This window comes from Conger conger, chromosome 17 (genome assembly GCF_963514075.1).
Source record: "Conger conger chromosome 17, fConCon1.1, whole genome shotgun sequence".
NCBI classification, from domain to species: Eukaryota; Metazoa; Chordata; class Actinopteri; order Anguilliformes; family Congridae; genus Conger; species Conger conger.
Genome location: NC_083776.1, coordinates 16,831,782 through 16,858,046, shown reverse-complemented (window position 1 = coordinate 16,858,046; position 26,265 = coordinate 16,831,782). Strand labels below are relative to the sequence as shown.

At 41.2% G+C, this 26,265-nt stretch overlaps 1 protein-coding gene across 2 annotated transcripts in view; it reads right to left on the bottom strand.

Annotated features, from left to right (window-relative positions):
• Window positions 1–17,358, bottom strand: part of tfpia (tissue factor pathway inhibitor a) — a 35,633-nt gene extending 18,275 nt beyond the window's left edge. Inside the window, exon 1 of one of the 2 annotated variants that reach the window (XM_061226877.1) lies at window positions 17,133–17,358. In XM_061226877.1, the coding sequence (XP_061082861.1) occupies window positions 17,133–17,223 (91 nt within the window). In that variant the 5' untranslated portion in view covers window positions 17,224–17,358. The remainder of the gene's footprint in view (window positions 1–17,132) is intronic. The other variant, XM_061226878.1, reaches the window with a different exon arrangement.
• Window positions 17,359–26,265: the final 8,907 nt, after the last annotated feature.

Genomic DNA, 26,265 nt, shown 5'->3' with positions numbered 1-26,265 from the left:
TGATGGCATAATCACAGGTACGGATACGTGTCACAGTTTCCATGCCGATAGCCGGCTTGCCTAACTGTTTGGATCCCGAAGTTAGAAAGGACTGCCCAACTGTTCCTGCAAAACTGAGATCAAAGCAGCTGAGTGTTTTTTCTGTGCCGGATCGAGAAGTGGGGACGTATGGTACTGTGTAGCTTCACTCTGATGAACTATTCTGTAGAAACAGCTGGCCTGCTTTCATCTAAAATAGTGTTTTAGGCTTGGAAATGAAATCTTTATGTTTTGGTTTTCATTAAAAGAATGATGGCGTGTGTCAATACAATATTGCTAAATTACATTAAACAAGAGTGCCATGTCCCTATGAATATATATTTATTTTCAACATATTTTTAAATGTCTATAACCACACACAAAAGTATAAATAATTATTCCTGAAAATTATTGAATTTGATTAACAGCAAAACACTGTGGAGATTTTACATTGAACTTGAAACCCGGTCACAGCATTATGTTCTGCCTTGATGTACCAATCCAAAATGTGCTTCCTTTAAATAAGCCTGCTTTGTGCTGAGATAGATGCTCGGTATAAAAGCTGTGTTTGGCAATCCCACACGGCCAGCCTCTGTAAAATCCCCAGGCCCACACTTCCATTATCTCATCCATGTGAATTTACCTGGCTGAAATCCAGCAGTTATCACTCTGAATCTACCTGGCTGAAATCCAGCAGTTATCACTCTGAATCTACCTGGCTGAAATCCAGCAGTTATCACTCTGAATCTACCTGGCTGAAATCCACTAGTTATCACTCCGAATCTTAACTGGCTGAAATCCACTAGTTATCACTCTGAATCTACCTGGCTGAAATCCACTAGTTATCACTCTGAATCTACCTGGCTGAAATCCACTAGTTATCACTCTGAATCTACCTGGCTGAAATCCACTAGTTATCACTCCGAATCTTACCTGGCTGAACTCCAGCTGTTTTCACTCTCGTTCAACCTGAGTATAAACAGAGACACGGAACATTCCAGAACCCAGCACACACATACCACCACTATCATCTCCCCAGATTTATCACTCCGCCACCTGGAGGGGTTGTAAAATGGCCGATTTCCCCGCATACAGCTAATTATCCACGATCCAGACGAGGCCTGTCCCACATACAGACTGAAGTTGTGTGTGACGAGAGGAGGTCTGAGATGAGGCACTGTCTCCGAGCTGCAGCATATGGATAGCTAGATGTCGACATGAATTTCCCAAGCTCCTCAGGGCTAAACCAGGGCGCCATATGACCGCGTCAGATCTGAGCAAGAGAGACAGATCTGAGCTAATCGAACTTGAGTCATATCTCGCTAGGAGCACACTCATGGATGAGCGCACTAAATAACTTTATTCAATGTGTTCAACAACCATACGCACACAACCGTCATGCCAATAAACCTGCTTGGGTAGCAACAAACTTCTGCCCACTTAAATATTATATTTGCGCCTTTTTGGTGTTGTTTTCCTGATGAAAGAAATGGAGGAGTTCATTTGGAACAGAGAGAAGAAGCACTAGTGATTTTATGATTTGGCCGGGATATAACACTGCGTTTAAATACAATGAAAAGGAACTGAAATGAAAAGGAACTGAAAGAGAAGCATGCAGGGATTGTTTATTAAAGCACATACACACAGTGTCCCTACTGTACTCTACCCTTGGGGAGACTGTAGTAATATAGAGTGTATTGAAGCCCAGTGTTCAGTCACATTTAAAGCAGACTGGGTAAGACCTGGGTGAGAGCCTCTCTGCACAGGGAGGACAGGCTGGGCGAGCTGCTCTTCCCCCCTCACACACACCCCTCACACACACACACTCCTCACACATCCCTCACACACACACACACACACTCCTTACACATCCCTTACACACACACACTCCTCACACACTCCTCACACACACACACTCCTCACACACTCCTCACACACCCCTCACACACCCCTCACACACACACTCCTCACATACTCCTCACACACACACACTCCTCACACACTCCTCCCACACCCCTCACACACACACTCCACACACCCTCCTCACACAGCCCCTCACACATCCCTCACACACACTCCTCACACACCCCTCACACACCCCTCACACACACACTCCACACACACTCCTCACACTGCCCCTCACACATCCCTCACACACTCTCCTCACACACTCTCCTCACACACACCCCGCACACACACACACTCCTCACACACCCCTCACACACCCCTCAGTCCTGCCCTGTGCGAGTAAGCACTCCCTGGGGGAGAAACAGAGCTGTACGGTGTATTACAGCCAGAGCCGGCCGGGACAGAGAGTGACTGATACACACACACACACACACACACACACACACACACACACTCACACATATACTCACACACACACACATATACATGTACACACACACACACACACACACACACACACACACACACCTACAAACTCACACATATACTCACACACACGCACACACATACTCGCACACAGTCACACGTAAACTCACATGCACACACACACACGTGCACACACATACACACTCACACGTGCACACACTCTCACACACACACACACACACACACATACGTATACTCACACACACACATACACGCACACACACATGTGCACACACCTACACATACACACTCACATGCACACACACACACACAGACACACACACAGACACGCATACTCACACATGCATGCACGCACACACACACACACACACAAGCACATACGGATATATACACACACACAGACGCACGCACACACGCACAAGCATGCACATACGCATATACACACACAAACACACACACATATACACACCAATGTCTGCAGCTCTGTGGGCATGGGCTACCCTGGTTCTACAGCCACACACACACTGAGGTGAGCCGTGTCCTTAAATAAGTTATGCCTGATGTGGTGAACTCAAAATTCAGAGTGAAGGAGCCTCCACATAATCATTAACCTGCTTCACCTGCTTCCAAGATTCATTCGTTTAAAATGTATGTGCCTAATGTCTGGAAAAATAGTTTGGGTACTCATCGCTGATTAAATGAAAAGGGCCACATACACTGACTGAGCACTTTATTAGGAACACCCCTACACCTACTTATTCATGCATTTATCTAATCAGTCAATCGTGCGGCAGCAGTGCAATGCGTACAATCATGCAGATGCAGGTCAGGAGCTTCAGTTAATGTTCACATCAACCATAAGAATGGGGAAAAAATGTGCTCTAAGTGATTTTGACCATGGAATGATTGCTGGTGGCAGACAGGCTGGTTTGAGTATCTCAGGAACTGCTGATCTCCTGAAATATTCACGCACAACAGTCTCGAGAGTTTGCAGAGAATTGTGCGAAAAACGAAAAACATCCAGTGAGCAGCAGTTCTGTGGGCACAAATGCCTTGTTAATGAGAGAGGTCAGAGGAGAAGGGCCAGACTGGTCAAAGCTGACAGGAAGGTGACCGTAAATCAAATAACCACACATTACAACAGTGGTATACAGAAGAGCATCTCTGAACACAAACCTCTAAGTGGATAGGCTACAGCAGCAGAAGACTTGAGTCTAAAAAATAAGTCTAGTAAATACCTAATAAAGTGCCCACTGAGTGTATATCATGTTTTCTGAGAAATGGACTGAAAGCGTAGCTCTTAACTGGAGGCATAATAGAACCCTCAGGGAGAAAGTGCACTCGATGCAGAGTGACATGGCACTAATCACACTGAACAGTATTTCAAAAGCTAGTATGTGGAGCTTGCTTTTCTCATACTGTACATGGGGAATTATTACCTTTTGTTCCACTAATACTCTTTTGTTCACTGTTGAAAGGCTGTTGATTTCACTTTTCTGTCACAGTGAGATGGCTGATAGGAGACTCTGCAGAATTTGGCTTTAATAAATACAAAAATATGTATTATATTTTCTCATGAAAAGCTGAAATGGCTTACTGATCAGGCACCATCTTGGCTCTGATAAAAACATAAAATGTTCTGGCGGATATAGGCTGCGGTGAAGCTGAAGTCACCCTGGGTGTTTCTGGGTTGTTAATACGCACAGCCCAGAGCACACAGCGCAGTACAGAGTACGCCTGAAGCTAATCTCTGTGTGGATTCCATCAAAAGTGCAGTCGGGTCTTCTATCGCAGCTGCGTGCTCAAGATGTCTGATACGGGTCAGTGCTATCAGCAGACACAAACTCACACACACATACACACATACATACACACATACATACATACATGTGTACATACACCCCCATGGACGCACAGGCATGCACACAACCATAGACACACTAACACACATACATGTACGTGCCCACACACACACACACACACACACACATACATATGTGCATATGCCCCCATGGACACACAGGCATGCAAACAGCTAGATACACTCACACACACACAAACACACATGTGCATGCACACACATACATACGCCCCCACAGACACCCACACACATCCCCACACAGGCACACAAACACATGTACGCAAACACACACAATTGCGCGCACACACGCACACAGCAGCTGAAATAAGCCTCGATTTTGGATGTTGGCTATGCCCATGTCAGAGGTTAGCAGCATAATCAAATAAAACAATGCAATGTCTCGCGTACAGGAAACGCTTGTGTCAGCTGTGTGACATGTTGATTGATGCGTGTATTAATTTGCAGAGCTAGGAGCGGTTTACCGTTTCATTTCAGCTGCATAGCTGGGAGGCTCCTGCTCTCCACATCTTTTTAATGCTTTATTTAACCAGGGGAGATCCACTGAGAACGTGTTTCTCTCTTACCAAGACACCCTGGGAGAAATGCCAGAGAGAACAGTGGTAAAGCCCCTGGAGCAATTTTCGGGTAAGGAGCCCAACAGCAGGATTCTTCCTTTATTTCATTTAGGAACCTCTCCAGATGCAGGTCAGCATCCCTATATACTGACCAGGTGCTCAAATCAGCATCTCTACAGTTGCCAGTCAAATAGGCTACCCTACCACCAATCCTAAATGCCTGCTCAATTATGCCTGTTGTGACACAGCTGGAGTCTCCGTGTCTACTGGCTCATACCGGTTCCTTTCATTGGTCTTTTTTGTTTCAGCAAACAGAATTTACGACATGTCAACTAAAAAAAGCTTTCATTTTTGAGAAAGCAAGACAATCAGCAGTTACAAAATCAGTTATCAATTACAGTTATGATGTCAAATTATATTATATGTATTATGGTGTATTTCGGAAAGCCAACTTATTCCCAAAGAGATATCACTTTTTTATTTATTATTGGTTACCAACTTAAAAAAAAAAAAAAAAAAAAAAAAATTTGAACTAAATTTGTTAAAAAAAATACTGCATGTTAAAATTGCTTTTAAATTAAATGTATGCTTGTTCTTTACAGCCATTTGAGAATTCCAAACCAAAAATCCATTGAAATTCATTTAGTTCATCTGAACTACCATTCATTCTCTTTATGAGATTTCCCACACCTTTCGTACACAACAGAGAGGGCGTTCATTTTAAGGGTGAGTGTAAAATTGATTGATATCAGTATAGTAAAAGAACTTTGTGCCCCGTGGTTTCCCTGGTGACAGAGAGAATTTACCCATGGTCAATAATACACAGCAATGTTATGCCTAGTAGACCAGAATATTTATTTTCTAGGTCAGAGACAGACATCCTTTGGATCAAAATCAAGAGTTCTCCAGAATACTTTGTCTGAATAAATACACAGCATAAGGCTCAGTGCATAAGCCATAGTAATTACATAAATATGCTGACTTATAACACTATAATAACATCAATGGTTACTTGCTATACTACTCACACACAAACCAACACATTTATTTACGACACACCAACACGCAGAATACGGCCAGCAGTGTGTGGAACAGATCTTGCTCAGAGCCGCAGTTCTCTGTGTTGCTACACCTCTCACACTGCTGAACACTGTGCCCCAACCCTCAGCTAGATAAAGCTCCCGGAATCTTCTGACGCAAAATGAAGTTCAGCCCTGAGTCAGACAGAAAGGGCAACCTTAAGATGATCGGGAACTTTTAGAAAAATGGAAAAACCATCTATAATTAGCCTAATTTATGATCACAGACCAGTGGGGAAGGCTGGGAAATGCCAACACGGAGGAAAGAGATAGTGCTATCAGTGCAGCCCTGCCTGTCAATGAGTCAGTCAGCAGCGTCACCGACGGTCATTAGAACAGCATTTCAGCTCAAAGCGACAGCATCACTGACAGTCATAAGAACAGCATTTCAGCACAAAACTACAGCATCACTGACAGTCACAAGAACAGCATTTCAGCTCAAAGCTACAGCATCACTGAAGGTCATAAGAACAGCATTTCAGCTCAAAGCGACAGCATCACTGACAGTCATAAGAACAGCATTTCAGCTCAAAGCTACAGCATCACTGTAAGTCATGAGAACAGCATTTCAGCTCAAAGCTACAGCATCACTGTAAGTCATGAGAACAGCATTTCAGCTCAAAGCTACACCATCACTGACAGTCATAAGAACAGCATTTCAGCACAAAACTACAGCATCACTGACAGTCACAAGAACAGCATTTCAGCTCAAAGCTACAGCATCACTGAAGGTCATAAGAACAGCATTTCAGCTCAAAGCGACAGCATCACTGACAGTCATAAGAACAGCATTTCAGCTCAAAGCTACAGCATCACTGTAAGTCATGAGAACAGCATTTCAGCTCAAAGCTACAGCATCACTGTAAGTCATGAGAACAGCATTTCAGCTCAAAGCTACACCGTCACTGACAGTCATAAGAACAGCATTTCAGCACAAAACTACAGCTTCACTGACAATCATAAGAACAGCATTTCAGCACAAAGCGACAGCATCACTGAGACTACAAGGTGCCTTATCCCTGAGGTCAGTTAGAGGAACAGCCCTGAATAATTAAATCACTGCTCACAGCAACACCACACCTGAACTGTAAAAATGCTTCCACCAAAAGGTTAATGTCCTATTTCCACAAGGTGCACACACTTCAAAATGTATCATCTTAAAAAAATCCCTAACCAGACACCCCTCGACCTCAATGCTGATTGAACTGGGCAATGAACCTGCCTAGCAGCACCAATATTTATGATGTAACATGCCTTAATAACGTTTACACATCATTCTCATATAATTTTGCCTTCCTCTATTATTAACGTCAACAATACTGAAGTGTTGTAAGAAGTTGTAAGAAGAACCAGAACAAAAATTAGATTCTTAACATAGTAATTGAAGTTTCTTCAAGCTCCATGCCCTGACTTCAAAAGTGGGCTGTCCAGCATGGACAGAATATTATATCCGTTGAGATCAAAACAATGACTGAAGGTAAAGTTAATTCAGCGTGAAAAAGATTCTGTGAATAAACTAACTATGTTCCCTACCTGTGAACACATCAAAGATATGAATATTTAATTTAGCTAAAAAGTATTATTTTACTCAATTAATATTACAAGTGTAAAATATGGGGATGTGTGAGAGGTTATATTTTATCAATCCTAAGTGACTTACAGTACAGAAAGGAAAGGAGTGAAAAACAGTGAGATTAGTGGGTTCTGGCGCTGTGTATCTGAAATAATGGCGATAATGGGAATTTCCTCAGTGGAAGCAGCACTGTATCCCAGCAGTCACACAGGGAGGGGTATTCCCATGGAAAATACTTCAGCAGAAGCGTAAGTGTCAGTGGCAGGCTGTCCCAAACTCAGGAGGTTATTCCACACGAGGGGCTTTTTACAGGCCCCTGCATCAGAGGAACAACACGGCCCTGTCGTCCTGCCGCTGGCTGGGTGTGATAATCTACAGTGTGTGTGTTTGTATGTGTATGTGTGTGTGTGTGTGTGTGTGATGTGTGTGGGTGATAATCTGAGGCCCGTCAGACGTGTGTATGTGTGTGTGATGTATGTGTGTGATAATCTGAGGTGTGCGTGTGTGATAATCCGGTGTGTGTGTGTGAGATAATCCCAGGCCCATCAGACAGGCTGGAGAACAGTAGGGAGAACAGCAAGAACTGAACAGAAGCTTGTTTCCTCCATCTGACAGACAGCACGCACTGTTTAGTGAGAAAAGGCCTACACCGACACAGCTCTCAGACAGACAGAGACAGAGACTGCCAGACTAACCAGCTAGAATGACTGTATTCACACACAGCCAAAACTCATGACCAGAACAGCTGAGAACAGGCCATTTAGACCATCTACAACATAAAAACACAGAATGAGGAGAACAGACCATTCAGCACATCTAGAACATAAGAGCATAAGAATACGTAATGAAGATCTAGTAGATCTGGACGGCCTGTAGCGTAGTGGTTAAGGTACATGAATGGGACCCACAAGGTTGGTGGTTCGACCCCGGTGTAGCCACAATAAGATCCGCACAGCCGTTGGGCCCTTGAGCAAGGCCCTTAACCCTGCATTGCTCCAGGGGAGGATTGTGTCCTGCTTAGTCTAATCAACTGTACGTTGCTCTGGATAAGAGAATCTGCCAATGCCATTAATGGAATGTAATGAAAGTATCCAGCACTGTGTTCTGGATCCGAACACTCCAAGGATTTCCCAGTCCTACACTGTATACACTGAGCCAATGAAACACAGCTATATTCAGCCTGGATGTAATAATAATACATGCTTAACATATTGCCCTCATTAATATAAGAGGTTTCCCCAAGCAGGAGCTAAAGATGGCTGCAGTACAGGCCTTACCAGGGAAAGTACCCAGCATCTGATGATGTCTACGTGTCGCATACTTCAAACAGTCGTTGAATGCAAAGGATATGTGACCAAATATTGAAAATGATTACTTTACTCTACATTATGTAAAACTGTCCAATATTTTTTGATGCCCGAAAATGGGCGGAACTATGTACAAAAGTTTCTAGAATTACGAAACAGTTCTGCTCTACAACCTTGTATTCTTTCAAACTGAAAGAGCTAGAGCACAGAACCAAAATAACAAAAGATGTGTTGCTGTCCAATGAATTATGGCGCACATTCTCATTCAGTGCCATTCACGCCTTCCAAAGACCACATCATCAATTCAAAAGTTCCATCTTTACAGATGCATGACAGGAAATGAACATCAGTTTCTCTACTGTGTGATACTTGGTTATATCTGCTATACCAGCTTTGTTACAAATCCACTTACAGTGAATTAGATTTTTTACTACTGTAATCTATTGTGAATGAATTGTTTATGTACTGAAGAGGCAGATTTATTGCTGTTCTGCGATCCAACAACTGCAAATCTTTCATTTTTAATGTTTTTTCCAACTCAATCCCTGACCACAAAGTGCAACAAGCAATGTATCTCGAATCATTTGAAAGCAAGATTAACAGAGCAGGGTAAATTCTCCAAAATACTACATACTAGGCCCTATTTCTGTTTTACATATGTGCTAAAATTAATATAATTTACACAGGAAGAAGTGTTTGTGTCCTGTGTTGCAGAAGGGAGAGAACAGTCTGTCTCAGCTTTCCACCAGATTTGTCACGTCGACACATTTCACTGTACAGAAACATGCACAGGGCAGTCCCCACATATTAATATTTCAGCAAGCCTGTCTGTAAAATAATCTATTTTTAAATTACTTTATTAAAACATGTATGAAAATAACATGCATTTCCAATGTTCCCCATTTTTCGTATGTAGGCTAAGAAGAAAAGTAAAACAAGTACTGTAATTAAGACCGCTTATTAACTAACACAGTTAGACAGGTCTAAAAGGCTAGGGCCAAAAAGTGGAACTAAAGCCAACATATAGGGTATACCCATGGGTACGGTAAGTCAAGGTATTAAATCTGCCAATTAGACACCTACATGCATGGGCTTGAGTTTAGCGTGGTTTCGGTGTGAATAATGAAGTCGTTTGTTTTTTCATTATGTCTTAATGAAGAGAACATTCTCTCAGTGTCCAGCAAATCGACTTGCAGAGTTTCCCTGTCAGTGTGGGATGTCTTTTTGCTACCAGACAACATTCCTGGCACAAAAAGCTCATTAAAATGCCACACACCACACAATTCCCCTTGGCCCGAGGGTTCTGATTCCTTTCTTGTTATTTTTGAATTAACAAAAGGAAGGGCTTATCATGGTCTCACATTCAGAACAATTCAGAAAGCAGTGTAACTCTTTCTGATAATCTTTTAGTTCAATTAAAATAAGGACGGTTGGACCAGAATTAAGCAATTCTGAAGCACATTTGCATTGCCACGCTTGAACAGTAGTATAACTTTACTTTGAGTAAAGCACTAAGGCTTGTACATTATACTGCTATTGTCAAAGAATACCATTGAAATATGTATATTCAGACTTTTATAATAACTTTTGTGTTACTATAACTGTCCATGGCAAAGTCAACACAACAAGGTAGATCAACTACAAAGTCCACAGCACCAGATCACCAGATTTGTTGTCATAGTCGCCAGTTGTTTAAGGAAAATTGTCTAAACAGACTTTCACTTTGCTAAAAGGAGGATTAGTCATCCTCCATACAGCAGACCAGGAGGCAACTGCTTGGCTCGAGGACTTTGCATTCGCTAAATAAAAATAAAAAACAGCTGAAAACTACATAAACAAAATTAAGTAGTGTTTTAATTTCGCAAAACATTGTTCTAAATACCAAGAATAGGCATCGAGAACTACACACATCATAAACCGATGAGATAATACAATATTCAGATGTATACGAACAGGATATGGGTATGCACTTTGTTGTCGCTCTTGATAAGAGCGTCTGCCAAATGCCAATAATGTAATGTAATGATAATCGTAAGGTAAAACGTTACGATCAGAATGTCAGATGAGAACATACCAGAATTGTCAGAAACTCCCATTTTACAGAGATTGTGAGAGTGATTTTTGATGTCGGCCAATGACGATGAAGCTGTCTGTTTTCTTTACGCAGAATTCTGGAAAGAGTGTTTCATCAACATCAGAGCGCCATGTTCTCTGGCCGTACATCTGAGGAGAAACACCGTGAGTGTTGGATCCATCCCTGGTAGGATGGCCAGGTTTATATCCTGTCAGAGCCAGATAACAAGTGCAGCTGGAGACTTAAATCACGAAAAATGTGGGGAGCTGTCGGGACTGAGGGAAGAGCTGCTGGAACTGGTTGCGGACCGGTAAATTTCTTCCAGAAATCACTCTGACCAGACGTTATATTATCCGGTCGAGACCGCAAACATGGACATGTACACATAATCTGAAAACCACACATTCCAGGTCAAAAAACCGCACATCTGGCAACCCTGCCTCCACAGCTCTGGAGAAATGGTGGATGAGTTTTGGACCGCTCAGCTGCCAGTTGTTATTGCTGGAACTGGACTCTGTAACAAACAGCCAGAAACATCAGCCATTCTTCCTGGTCTGACTTTCTTGAGGCAGTATAAGGGTGTTACAGAGGGAGTGTTCTCTCCATAATGAAGTGTGTATTTCATAATGGTAACCATAGGTGTCAGTCTTAATAATGTAAGAAGGAAGAACATTTCAGAAGGAAATTCATAATAACTCATTAACTTATATAAAACAGTTTTGACAGCCAATAATTTAGATAGCTGTCTTTCTCTAATGTTTGACCAATTAATGACTGAGGTGGCAGCACAGTTTACTGACTGTCTTTGTCACGTTTCAGGTCTGTCTCGCCATGTTTTATGTTTATTCATGTTGTCTTAGTCACGTAGTGTCTTCATGTATTATGTTAGTCTAGGTTCGTCATGTTGTTTAGTTATGTTTCATTACGATTTATTTTCTTGTCATGTTTAGTTATGTCTCGTTACGATTTATTTTCTTGTCATGTCTAGTTATGTTATCGTACGATTTTATTACCTGGTTATGTTGAGTGATTATCGTCTTAGTTTCGCGTTGTGTCATGTTTTGATTTATGTTTATTGTTACGTTAACTGGTCGTTGTTATGCATACACTTTTACATGTTTTTCCGCAAACCTTGCGTTCCGCCTTTTCTCTCTCTCTCTCTCTCTCTCGTTCTCTCCTTCACTCCCCTAATGTTTCTATTTGTCTATTTACTAAAACTACTAACGCTAGATCAGGATTGGGTAGAAACTAACAAGACTAATCATGTGTTCATGTCACCTTACGTTTCTCGTGCATGTCATTTACTAATTTACTAATGCTAGGGCAGGATAGGTTTATTACTAACGATTACTAATCTCCTTGTTAAACTTGTCATCCATCGCACCTGTTTTCCATTTCCTTGCTATGCTCTAACTAATTGTCTACACCTGTCTACACCTGCATTTATAGCCCAGTCGCGCAACTGTTCACTGCGAAATTGTCTGCCTCTGTTTTTTCACGCAACTCTTGAGCATTATTTACTGTTTGATTACACGTTACGATCCACGCCTGTTTACTGACCATCGACTATTGATTTCTGTTTTGTGACCTTCGTTTTGTTTCTCGACTACGTCCCCGCCTACCGTTTTTGTACTTTTGCCCCGCTGATTGTTTCATGGTTTCGACTCCCGCTTCGCCCACGACTACGCCTCTGCCTGCCGTCCGCCTGTTCATCTGCCCCGCTGACAGCTCTCCTGCTACCGGACCTCCCTGCACGCCTACCGACTACGAGATTGCCTCTTCCCTCGGCACCGTGCTTTTTGTTTGTTTTGTATTTGTTTGGCTGGATCTTCGTGTATGGACTTTGCTTGTATTGACTACGCTCCTGGGACTCGTCCCGAATAAAGCCCTAACGGGACTTTATTTTACTATTGTTTCTGAGTCGTGCATTTTGGGTCCAACCCCCACGCACCCGTCTCAGTCTTGTTGGATTTATTTATTTATTTAATGTTTATTTGAGTAGGAACAATGACAAGAGATATAGCATCATGACTGCCAGTTTACACCAGCTTCATGTAGCTGATGTTCTGCATACAGCGATTATAGCTATTGCTAGTTTCTAACTCCTGTCCCGAGCTAGGCTGTTTTATGAAAAGAAAAGAAAGATTCAAAATAACCCAACGTGCCAACGTTCTCTCCAAGGCAACCAACCCCCGAGCACTAACCCATGAGACTACGCAAGTGTGCGTGCCCTATATGTGGTTCTGTTTAACACAGCTGCATAGTTACAGCTGTGGAGTCCAGGTTGCCTGGAATGAGGAAGCAGACGGGGTCATTTTGTTCAGTCATCAGGGAGGGTTGGATAGTGCACACAAGTACAACTACTCAAATACTGCGATTCACTGAAGCCTAGCTTCACCCCATCTCCTGCTACGTTGGCACATCAGTGTCTTTACAGCAGGGAATCTTGTTTCAGCCAAGGTCTGGTATCTCTTTGTCTAAATCCAAATTTAATGCACCTTGACTTATAAAGGCCCGAGGCTCAAGTATTCATGGTAATCGATCTGTGAAGTTCCTTTTTAACATAGTCACCAGGTTTCCTGCAAATGTATCCCTCCTCCAAAAAGGATATGAGGATTTCAGACCGCTTTGGGTGTCTTTTTGTTGTTTTGACCGATGGATTCAGCGTGTTAGCACGCGGCACAAAGGCTGGGAACACGAGGAAGCCTCGGGCAGCTGTACACAAACCTCATTCCTGCATGACTGATCGCCATCATCGCCATTGTGCTCTAGCCCTTCAAGCTTTGCTGCAAGCACTTTCAGAATCTTTGATATCCTCTCAATTAATTATTATATATTAATTATTAATTGAATTAATTACTTTCAAAAAAGCTTAATTTGCTCATATGCTCTGATGAAGGCTTGTTTCAGCTGATAAGGGCTGAATAAATGGTGAAATAGTGTCTGATTTTTATTTTTGGATGTGCATCCTTCTTCTCCTTTTTGAGATAACTGAGCACTCATTTCAAATGCTGCACAGAGGCATCACTTCCTATGCTGCACAGCGAGCTCCTTTCGGATGCTGCACCGAGAGCTCCTTTTGGATGCTGCACAGAGCTTGTTTCAGATGCTACCCAGAGGTCATTTCAGATGCTGCCCAGAGGTCATTTCAGATGCTGCCCAGAGGTCGTTTTAGATGCTGCACAGAGCTCGTTTCAGATGCTGCCCAGAGGTCATTTCAGACGGTGCACATAGAACTCATTTCAGATGCTGCGCAGAGAGGTCACTTCAGATGCCACCAAGTTGAGTAGTTAGTGCAGGAATACACACACACATTATTCAGTGTGGAATGCTTGTCCTCAGTGGTCAATGAGGGAAATCCTGTAGTTAGTGAGGAAATGCTACTCAGTAGTTGTTGTGGTAATTCTTGTGCTTAGTATTTAGTGCAGGAATTCTTGCACTCAGTTGGAAAACTTGGATCATACATTTTTTTGCCTGTTCTCTGAAAATCTTCCTAGTGAAGAACAGCAAGCCACATAAGAAATCAAATGAATTAAGGAACCACATAGTGATAAAAAATAGTTCTAAAAGGCTAATGACCAAAAAAGGTCAGTCGTTTACATGTTACGGTTTCTTCTCTGAATAGCTTTCTGCTGAAAGACTGCAGTAATGATTCTGTCCAATGTTTAATAATGCACTCCGAATTCCACATTCAGTGTCCAATGTGAAGCTGAGACATGGTCTGTTAAGTTGTTCTGTAATTATTATGAGTATATAATTGTTCTGTAATTATTATGAGTATATAATAAATAATCATTCAGCCAGGTTTCTGTGTTGTGTACCCAGCCTGGATGTCATTTTCAGTACAGTGTTCTTGTTTTATTCATTTGTGGTGTCAAACTAAACCAAAATAAACATGACCACCACAATTACACTACCCTCAATCCTACACACTGGCCATAGAGACATCTGGCCAATAGGAATGCAAACTTCTCCAAATACACACCAAATTACCAGGAAATAACCCATTACCTTTTAAAAGAATACACCAAGCTGTTGGCAGGACAACCGTGTGATATAAACTCCGGTTTGACTTTAACCCACATTGTCTGAGTGAGGTGGCACTTCAGCAAGCAAATCATTAACTGGGAACGCTCCCCTAGAAGGTGCTAGACTTGACCCAACATCCAATACAACTAAGGACATGATAAAGAGGTAAACGACACTGTTTATGTGATATCTTCCCTCTTTTCTTTCTCTTGTCCTGTCACTACCCTAATTCTGATTATAGGAATTTCCACCTTTGTCAAAAGTTGTTTGAATCATGCAGACACTAGGATCTGAGTTATAAACAATCCCGGTGCCCCAATTTCCTGGGCCGAATACAGACAGAAATGCACACTGTGTACTTAGTTAAATGCCAGCTTTTACGCAACTTTAGCTTGTGCACATGTACAAGCACATTCTTTTCAAAGGTTGCGCACACCTCCATACACAGCTAAAGGATCTTATGAAAACAAGACAAATACCATCATATAAGACCAATACACACACACACTCTACTCACACTATTGAAAAGCTCCAACCTTGATCAAACAATTCACATGAAATGGCATTGCAGGTGACGCGTAAAGCCCTATTTTCTACCCCGAACGTTTTGAAATGTCCGTATCGGCTCAACTGGCTAGCTGGTTTCACTTTATCTCCATTAAGCCAGTGAGTGTGAAACCTGCACCAATGTATACATTGACATATACCCCACGACAGATTATGGCATAAAAAGCGCATATTATTTCCACAGTGTACACGTGAAAGAGGCTGACATTTTCAGGATGTCCTCCAGGATCAATAGTGAGTTAAACCAGCTGAGTGATTCCAGATAAAGGACGCCTAAGTTGCAGAATAACACCTGAGGTGAGAATTAAACTGTAAAAAGACAGGAGGCCATTTTCAAACAGAAGGTATCAAGCTCTTGTCGCCAGAGATATACTTCCACCCCTTATTGATTGTTCATTGTACAGGTCATCTAAAAAATATTTTCATCTAAATACAATATGGTGAGGAAGCACCTCAATCTTTAAACAGACTTGCAGAAAGTGCTGACCATGAATGCACCACATATTTTGACCACTGAGAACCAGAATATAAATCTAGAATCCAAGCATCCTCACATTACAGAAGCTCGAGATCCCGCACCCTCATCCATACCCCTCAAGGTTGGCAGATTTCAGCACAATTTATACCAGAAGTGGCAAAATGGTTACATTTCAGGACAAGTTTTACTGCCTCAGTCCTGCCACCAAGGAAACATTATGAATATATTATAGAACTGAGCTCAGAAATCACTCTAATAAACTCCTGTTCAAGGGAAGCACCTGCCAACTGTGAGAATGTAAAACGTGTAAAACTAATGGGTTTATTTACCTTCCTTAAATTACAGTTACAGCTCTGCAATGAAGATGCACATTAAAATTAGGCCATCATTTCTCAAAGCGTACCAAGAAATGAGCAGTTTGTGGTGTGTCCAGTCAATGTAAAGTGTACTGTACAGCCTATTGTTAGTAAAAAATAAATAAATACTTTCCTTGCCAGAGTGATACAGGTTAATTTAGTTAATTTATTGTGCTGTGTTAAACACATGTAGGCACTGTGTTTAATTTCCTTGATAAAAACAGCAGCAACTTCAACAATATCATCCTAGTAATGACAGCTAATAAAACTGGGAAACGCAGAAAAAATTAGTCTGCTATAGTTTACTCAACATGTGTGTGAGATGCCATTTTAGTTCATTTAGTCCGCTCTATTTTAATATGGCAAGCATTTACAGATTACCACGTGCATTGTAGTGTAGGTATACCCTCTTTTGTTCTTGACTGAATGTAAAAAAACAAAAAACTACTCCTTCTTCTTCTTCTTCTTCTTCTTCTTCTTATTATTATTATTATTATGTCGGAAGCGAAATAATATACATTCAAAAAAATACTTTTGTTGATAAAACAGGCCGTAAACTTTCTTTACTAACAACACAAAAGGCAGCCAATATTATTCTGAACGAAAGTGTCAGAATGTTGCGATCATTGTAACTGAGTAATTACTCCTGAGAATAAAACGTTCATTCCATGACCTTGCTTTCCTGTTTAGAATATTTACGATGTTTATTTGTGCTTACGGTATAAGTAACTGTCATGGGAATATTGAGTGACAGGACTTTTCAAGTCGTAGCCTACATAACGTGGGACTGAAAATGCTAACACAAGTATGTGAAACATTGAAAAGAGTAAAACATTTGATAAATAGAAAATGCATCTTACCTTCTTCTGTATCGAAGTTGCAAGTACATAAGTGCGAAAAATATATAAGAATACCATTGCATAGCATTAACCAGTTCAGTTTTGCAGCCATTAGCACAACCTGGACGAACGCGTAAGTCGGACTAAAGTGTTGAAATATAATGAACTTTGTGAGAATGCTACGGCTTTATTCTCGGGTAGACGTTCCCACGCACTTCCGGTTAATAGCACATTGTAGTGTTGCGCGTCAATTCGGTCAGGACAGCGCCCTTAAAGTACAGTTCAGCTCTTTCAAAATAAACTTTATCATAGGGAACTTTCTCTGACATTTTACTCACCAGCCTCGTAATATCCTGTTTCGTAATGCAGACATTCAGTTACACATTTGGTTGGCCAGATAACCTACTGCACCACAAATATGTCTGCGCAAGTAGGCTGCTGCATCTGTATTATTTTTCTTAATAATAATAATAATAATAATAATAATAATAATAAGAAGAAGAAGAAGAAGAAGAAGAAGAAGAAGAAGAAGAGGAAGAAGAAGAAGAAGAAGAAGAAGAATCATCATCATCATCATCATTATATAATACTAATATCATACAATATTAGTATTATATGCCTTTTCATCTTATTAGCCCGTATGTTTGCATACACACTTAAATACCTGCCGTAATATGTAATGTCGCCATTATCTATGGAAAAGAATATTTCCGCAGTGTTTCACATTTTGTTTTTAAGAAGTGCATTTAGTCTGAGGTTTGGTTGCACTGTGGCCGTGTTGCTTCCCTGATGTTTCTCTGTATCTGCTATAATCCATCACAATGCTCCCAAGTACTCACAACTGAGTTTCATATAAAGAGCTCTACTCTACGCTCTGACACTGCCTGAGAACTCTTCAAAAGTATTCTGTTGCACATTACACTTATGCATTAGCAGCAAATATTTATTTTTGGATTACATAAGAAATTAAGCGGGATTACTGGACTTTCAAATATACGTATGTAGCTATCTATATCTATCTAACTCCCCCATGTTTTTTTACCAGCACAGAAATGTCTGCAGTTTCTTTGGTGAATTAGAAAAGTCTGCAGTTAAGTAAAGCAACACATTTCAGAAGAGTTACCTAATAGTCTACACCTGTCTTTGTGTTTTCCTACTCCAGAATTATTGGCCAGTGTGCTGTAGTTTATGAAGCGATGATATCAGCCCGTATCACTCTGTTTAATAATGCACTGGAAAAGTTTTGAGACAGGTCTGTACTTGTCAGGATTATGAAACACTGGGATGGTGATGTCTAAAAAGCCCCAGAATCAGAAAGAGGCAAAACACAGGCCTAATATAAACCTCCGTCCCTTTAATTATTCTTCTGGCAAATGCAGAAATAGAACATTGTACTGTAAATGCATTTAATTTGCCTTCTGTGAACTTGATTTACTCTCGGAGGGTTTCTAATTTAATTATATTGAACTGTCAGCACTATGTTATGTATTGCTGGTTCAACTCTGTGTTACTGAATGCATAAAACTGCAGTATGCTGTGAAATATGATTCAACTGAAATATGATTTGCCCTATTTGTAGGCTGACTGAGAAGATGATGTGACTTCACATTAAATTAAATGGATTATTGCTACTTCAATATACTCAAACAAACAGCTATGCTCAGGATTGGATAACTATGGAAGTCCACTGACTATTTTTATTATTTTTTTCTTAGGAATTATACAATGTCAACTCATTATGTTGTGATCACAAGTTAGTCACCACATGATTTCAGCACTACTGGGTTGTGATGCCATGACCACCATTTACGTTTAATTTGGGATTTCGATAACAGCTAATTTTCTCAAAAGCATGACACATATCCTGTGATCTCGATACAAGCCATTTGTTGTGTTTAGATAATGAGATGGAATGAAATAACTATGAATGGTGCTAGGGGGAGGAATATTGAGCCAGTCTCCACACGAAAACACATGCGGGATGCGACATACTGTCTGCTGAAGTAACTCTAATATTCTAATTGGAAATAATTCAAAATTTCCAAGATATAAAACTTAATGGTTTACAGACATACCTGTAGAATTTCATGAAAATTGGTAGGGAAATGCAAATCCATGTTCTTAGTTTATTGAATCAATTACTTTTATTTGTTCATTATATTTATTTATTTATTTATTTATTAACATAATGAATAATTAACAACTGTCTGGAACAACAGTAATGAGTTTTTCTCTTTTTAGCTCCGGTTGTTTTCTCATGCTCATAATTGTCTATGATAATGATAACTGCTTAATAGCCAGCTGCAGTATGCAGAGACTTGTTTATGCACTACTCCAGCTCTGATGGCTTTGCAGCGTATCTCTGTGTGACTCTGACCTTCACTACTTCTGAGGACTTGGCTCAACATCACATGATCTGTTGGGCTGTGAGTTCATATTAGGGGGAATTGCCCATATTACTGTTGCTGCCGTTGGAGAAGAATGGTCAAAGCCTCCGGATGTTATTTTAGTGACAAAGACATTCACAGGAAGCAAGAGCCCCATCTATTGGGGACAGAGGTCTCTGTGTGGTGGGGGCTGAATTTCTAAGTCTATTCCCCATTTTATATATGTGGTGGGTGCAGAATGTGTGAGACTATTCCCCATTTTATACATGTGGTGGGGGCCCTTTACCCGGGAGTCAGGTGTGAAGGCAGTCTGGCTAATCAGTAGCACAAATTACCCAGAAGAAAAGAAAACCAGGACTGGATTTGGATTCGAGCAGCAAAATGGATGATCCCTCCTCTAGAGGACCTGCAGTGTACGTTCACACATTCGCTCACGTTTCCGAACATTGCTGGGTCGTAAGAATTTGTCAGAATCTTATGGACGCCCGCCGCCAAACGAAAGCAGCCAACATTGCAAAACCCATTTGGCGGTGTCTCTGGGGACACTGCTCGCTAAATGAATAAGCCACTGATTAGAGGCTCTGTATAAGCTCTGCTGACCTGTACAACATGGGCGTGTGGAGCCACAGTGTGCTCAGCAGTGTGATGGCATGAGGGCACTATCTCATAGGATGCATTAGCTTTTGGCTTCAGCCCGGACTTATACACCAGGGGCTTCATACATCAGGGCTCTCTCCATAATATTTACACAGAGTGGTGCTCAGGCCCTCATACACGGAAGTGAGGGGATGGGGGGTCGGGGGTGGTTATGGGGGTTACATGGTATAGGGGGACAGTTTGCTGCATTTTGGGGGCAGGAAAACCCATAAAAAGCCTTCAGACAACCAGCAGTCATCCAAGTCATTTTACTGTTTCTATCCACTGGAAATGACAACAGAAAATCTATACTTATCAAAATGAAAGTGATAGAGTAATCTTTTTATTACTCAATATCTAAACTAAAAAACTACTAAATATTATATGTGAAACATGATGGATAAATGGGTTACCAGTATGAGGGTAACGTTACACAAAAATCGTTCAATAAGAAAACGTTTTGGTATGGTTTCTGATTAAGGATATGTTTCATCCCAACGGTGTGCAACTTTTTACAATACACAGTCCCTTCAAAAAGTATTTGTAACAAACAAGGACAATTTGTTTTTGGAACACTGAATACATTAAAGAGACTAGAGTTCAGAATTACAGCTTTTAATTCCTGGTATTTAAACCTAGATGTGTTAAGCTACTTAGGACATAACACATTTTCTATCAGACAACCCCATTTTTTCCGTGAGCAAAAGTATTGGAACTGAGAGTATTTAAGTAAATGAAAGTAAATAACACAAAATATTTGGTAGCATATCCTTTGCTTGCAATAACAAGCATCACCAAACTGTTGCATTGTTCTTTTGTGGTGCCTTTAATGCATGCTGAATTGCGTCTGGTGATTGACATGGCCAGTCTAACACCTTCCACCTTTTCTCTCTAATGAAGTATTTTATTGTGTTGGCAGTGTTTTGGGTCATTGTCTTGCTGCATGATGAAATTCCTCCCAATTTGTTTGGACAAATTTGTCCGTAAGTTGGCAGACATGATGTTTTTGTAGACTTCTGAATTCATCCTGTTGCTACCATTATTAGTTGCATCATCAATAAAGATTAGTAAGCCCACTGCAGAAGCAGCCCAAGCCATGATACTTCCTCCACTGTGCTTCACAGATGAGCTTGATAAGTCTTATTTGAATGGTTGATTGAGATACCTTCACCCCTGCCCTGTGGAGATTGTTTGTGATGTCACTGACTGATGATTTGGTTTTTCTTCAAAGCTCTCACAATGTTTCTATCATCAACTGCTGTTGTTTTTCTTGGTCGATTCTTAAGTCTATTGCTCAGTATGCCAGCGGTTCTTTTTTCAGGACATTCAAACCAAGTTGTTGTACAAGCTATTCCCTATGCTTGTGCAATTGATTTTCCCTCTTTCCTAAGCTTGAAAATGCCATTCTTTTTTCCCTTACGACAACTCTCTGGTCTTCATGCTGGTTTATCTTTTCTAACACAAATGTAGTCTTCACAGGCAAAACCCAAGGCGAAAACCAAGAGCAGACATTCAAAACAATTTATTGTTTAACCAATCAATCTAACAAGACACAACTGGGCAACAAGAAACACCTGTCAGTCTCATGTTCCAATACATTTCCCCACCTAAAAATAGGGTGTTCTGATACAAATGGCAATATGTTCTAAGTTGTTTAACAAATGTATATAAAAATACCAGGAAGTAAAAGCTGAAATTTGGATCTTTCATCTCATGTATATCTTTTGACCATGCTGTTCTAATACCTTAGGAGTTTGTTTGCTCCCATTTCGTGGGCGTGTCGGGGGTGTTGCCTGATTCAATAATGAAGTAGGCCTATACTTTAACGGCTGAAGAATGCCTTCTCAGTCACCATAGAAACAAACCGTACCACGTCAGTCAGTCCCGCTTTGCAATGTTATGTTATATTCCTGTGCTGTGGAGTCTGTCTGGGCATGGCTCCTCCAGATGAAGATGACTGAGAGCATTACTGTACTATCAGATCACTGATGAAGTGCACATTACATTACATGTCATTTGGCTGACAGTTTTATCCAAAGCGACTAAGCAGGAGCAATGCAGGGTTAAGGGCCTTGCTCAAGGGCCCAACGGCTGTGTGGATCTTATTGTGGCTACACCGGGGATCAAATCCAAACCTTGCGGGTCCCAGTCATGTACATACCAGTGCTCCTGCACACTGTTCATTACAGAACATAACATACTAGTGCACGTGCACACTGTCCATTACAGAACATTACATATTAGTGCACATGCATACTGCCCATTACAGAACATTACATAGAGTTTTACATGCTGCCGCGATGGGGTCCTTAAGCAGCCATATGACCCGTTAGTCAGAATGTGTTTTGTCTGTAATTGTCTCTTCACTATGCTCAGAAAAAATCTTTCCATTGATACAGTAAAACAGTTTTATTAAATTGCCTCTTGGATAATTGTGGGTGGTCACATTTCCTGAGGTTTTTGGTTTTCATTTCATTTATTTTCTCTGCACGCTCTCCCTGTAATGGAATTTAAAAAAATGTTTTGCATGTTTCTTTTCTTTAGTGACCAAACGTTCGTTCCTTCTTCTTTTCCTATTAAGTTTCCAGCGCATGAAAACAAACAAATTCCCTCCAACACCAACAGATGTGCTGGGAGAAAATAAATAACAACTGTTTATTGAAGAACAAAAACAGTAACCTCTTCAGCTGAATAAAACAAATGAAAAACTGTAAAGCGGTTATTTATAAAAGCATTTTCACACAGAAGTACGGCCAGATGCAGGGACAGACGCAGGGAGATGGACAGATGCATGGTCTAAAGGCTCTGGGGTCCTGGAAACACAACACGCTACTTTATGTCCTTTCTCATCTGTAGAGGGCACGCACTTTAGAGTGAGAACAAAATAATTAATATAAAGTATGAAAATATGTGTACAACCAGGCTATTATGCAATACTGTTAAGTCAAGTGTGCAGCCTGTAGCGTAGTGAGCAAGGCCATTAACCCTGCATTGCTCCAGGGGAGGATTGTCTCCTGCTTAGTCTAATCAACTGTACATCGCTCTGGATAAGTCTGCCAAATGCCGCTAATGTAATGTAATGTAATGTAAGTGTTGTGATGTTATTTCATTATATCTTCACTGAGGTGAGAGGAATGTTTGTGTGCGTGTGTGTGCTCGCATGCGTGCCTCCCTGCATGTGTGAGGGTGCACTAAGCACTGTCACAGCAACATATCAAACTGCTTCTTTCTTAGGTTGAAATGCTGGTCTTTGGAGTTATCAGCTAACATGATTTGGCCACCGTGTTACGGGTTAGCTGCCCTTCCAAGTATGAGTGGGGGAAACACTCCTAGGGCAAGGAGGATCTGCAACCCAAAAACACAATGTTTACTTCGTATTGTAGCCTCGTTCTCTAAACATCTCCCCTTGTTTAACCACACGGATTAAGGTTCGGCTCATTAGCAAACAACATTACAAAGGACAATAAACTGTTTTAACCCTGGTGTAATTCCAGCTATGACCAACTTGAAATTACCAGCTACCAGCTGTTTCAAAACATAGCTTGAGCTGGTCACACCATGTTGAGTATGGAGCTGGTCAACCAGCTGCCAGCTGTTTAAAACCTATTTTAAGATGTTTTTTTCAGCAAGGTAAACAGAAATAAATCAGACACTAGTTTGTTATGGGGTCAGATTATTCTCAGAGCCACTGGCACTAATGGCTGCTAATTAATCAGGCCCAGTTGTAGGGTCCTTTAGGGTGCCGCTTTGATGGGTCTTGATTTGTCCTTAAGTGCCTATTAGCTGCGAGTGTTGGCCTCACCTCTGCCTCCATCTTGTCTTTACCGGATTCAGCAGCTGCAACTAGAGGGTCTGGGTCTCATCCTGCCTGTAGTGAATTGTCAGAATTTAATCATTAAATGCAGACACCCTTGACACTTCTCATTGGTGAAGATTCACCAATTACAGGAAGATGGTCTCAGACTGACCTTTGACCTCTAATAAAGGCCTCTGAGGCTGTTTAGACGAAGGCCTAGTCAAATTAGTCATCTGAACAAAAGGAAGCAGTGCTGCTAAAATGGAAGGAGGAGAAAAAGAATGCCCCACGGGGACATTTGAGCCATCAGCTGGTTCAATTAAAATAAACTGTCAGGCTGTTAAAAGTACTGCTGGCCAGGGTTCAATCGACATTTGTAACTTACTCACAATTTAATGCAACATTTGCCTTTTTTTCGTCCTCTTACAAACACTGTTTTGAGTTTGGACATCACAAAAACATAATATATCTACTTAATAAAGACAAATTCTTGCATTTATTTGTCAAGGATGACCATTGAATGATTCCGAACCTCTGTGGGAGAAACCCAGTGCTTCCTCCTTTGTGCAGACTCAGAAGGGTTCACAGGGTGGCTGTTATCGCTTTGTACCACATTCTGTTTCTCCTAACCTGTAAATCATACACCATAAATAGGGCCATAAGCTTTTAGTAACCCCCCTTTTCACTCCTCAGTTACACTGCCACCCACAGGGTGCTGCTCCATGCAGCTTTTAAACCTGCAGTCTGATTGATCCATTATTCAACAGCCAGTTTTGATTTCGGCAGTTAAGTTTAAAGAGGTTTGAAAAGACCATACAACCTCTTATTAAGTGAAATCAAACACGCTTCCAAGCTGGTGCTGTGCTGAAGAGAATAAGCTTTGCTGTTTCTGAGTCCTCATCTGTACATTGGGTAATTGGTTTTAATAATAATGATACATTTTAGTACCTGTTGTTTTGTTTTTTTGTTTTTTTGTTTTTTATAGTAATGATAATATTAGTACCTGTATGTGCTGGTCAGTAAACCCCCTGTATGAATATTATACATTCACTACTTAACGGAATATTGACTTTATGGGGGTTTTAGTGTTATTTCAGATTTATATATACTATATTTAGATTGGACCAGACAGTTTTTATGTACAACGAAGGATATTTTATATACAAAGCTGCCTGATGACCTTTCTGGAACAATCCGTAACATACATGAAATAACTATCTGTGTAATCTTCAGGATAAAATAATCATTACCCATATGATTATGAATCTTAGATAACCGCATGGTGGCAAGTTTATTACTGTAAGTGCTGATGGAGAGTTTAATCTTTCATGAAGAAGTGGAGGCTACAGACACCATACTGAGGATCGGCAGAAATAAATCTCTGCTTCTGGCTGAGGGAACCTTGTGAACTTAATCACAAAATAGCTTAAATATCTGGCCAGTGTGAAGAATCTCCAGGATAATATGCATGAAGGTGCTTTATTGGTACTTCTCGAATGATAATTGATAAGATTATAACGACTGGAGGAAATAACTTTGAGCGTGGGCACTTAATCGACCTCAGGGAACGAGTGAACCAACAGGGCCAAAATAATTACTTTCTGCGACAGGGACTCCCTTGTGTCTGAAATTACTTGTTCAGATTTGCGATGGCTGCCATGATCCCAGGCGGGAGTTACAGAGGGGGGCATAACATTCCGTCTTCCCCGGGGCCCAAAACAAACCGCCGTTGCTAAGAGACGGACGGTAAATCACACCGGGTCATGCGTCTGTGGCTGCGTGACTCCATGTGAAAGTATTCGGTGAAGTATTCGGCGTTTCAGCACGCGAGTCGCATTAAATAGCCTGAATCCCCAGACACAGCTGTGTGGAAACCCTAAGTCTGTTTTGCTGTGAGCTCATGGGAACAGCGGCTAAGGTACGCTGGGACCTGGAAGGTTGGTGGTTCAAGCCCCGGTGTAGCCACGATAAGAGCAGTGCAGCTGCTGGGCTCTTAACCCCACATTGCTCCAGGGGGGGATTGTCCCCTGATTCTCATGGCTACTTCCAGCTTGATAATGCACCGTGTCACAAAGCAAAAGTCGCTTCAAACTGGTTTCATCAACAAATCGTGTGATGCAATCATGTCAATATAGAACAGAATCTCAAAGGAATGCTTTCAACATCTTGTGGAATCCAGGCCATGAAGAATTGAGGCTGTTTTGAGAGCAAAGGGAGGCCCTACGCAATATTAGTATAGTGCTCCGAATGAAGTGCTCAGTGACTGTATATTGTAATGAGTGGAGCATAGTACATTTACTGACATCACTGTCATTACTCTTGGGCCAAGTATTTA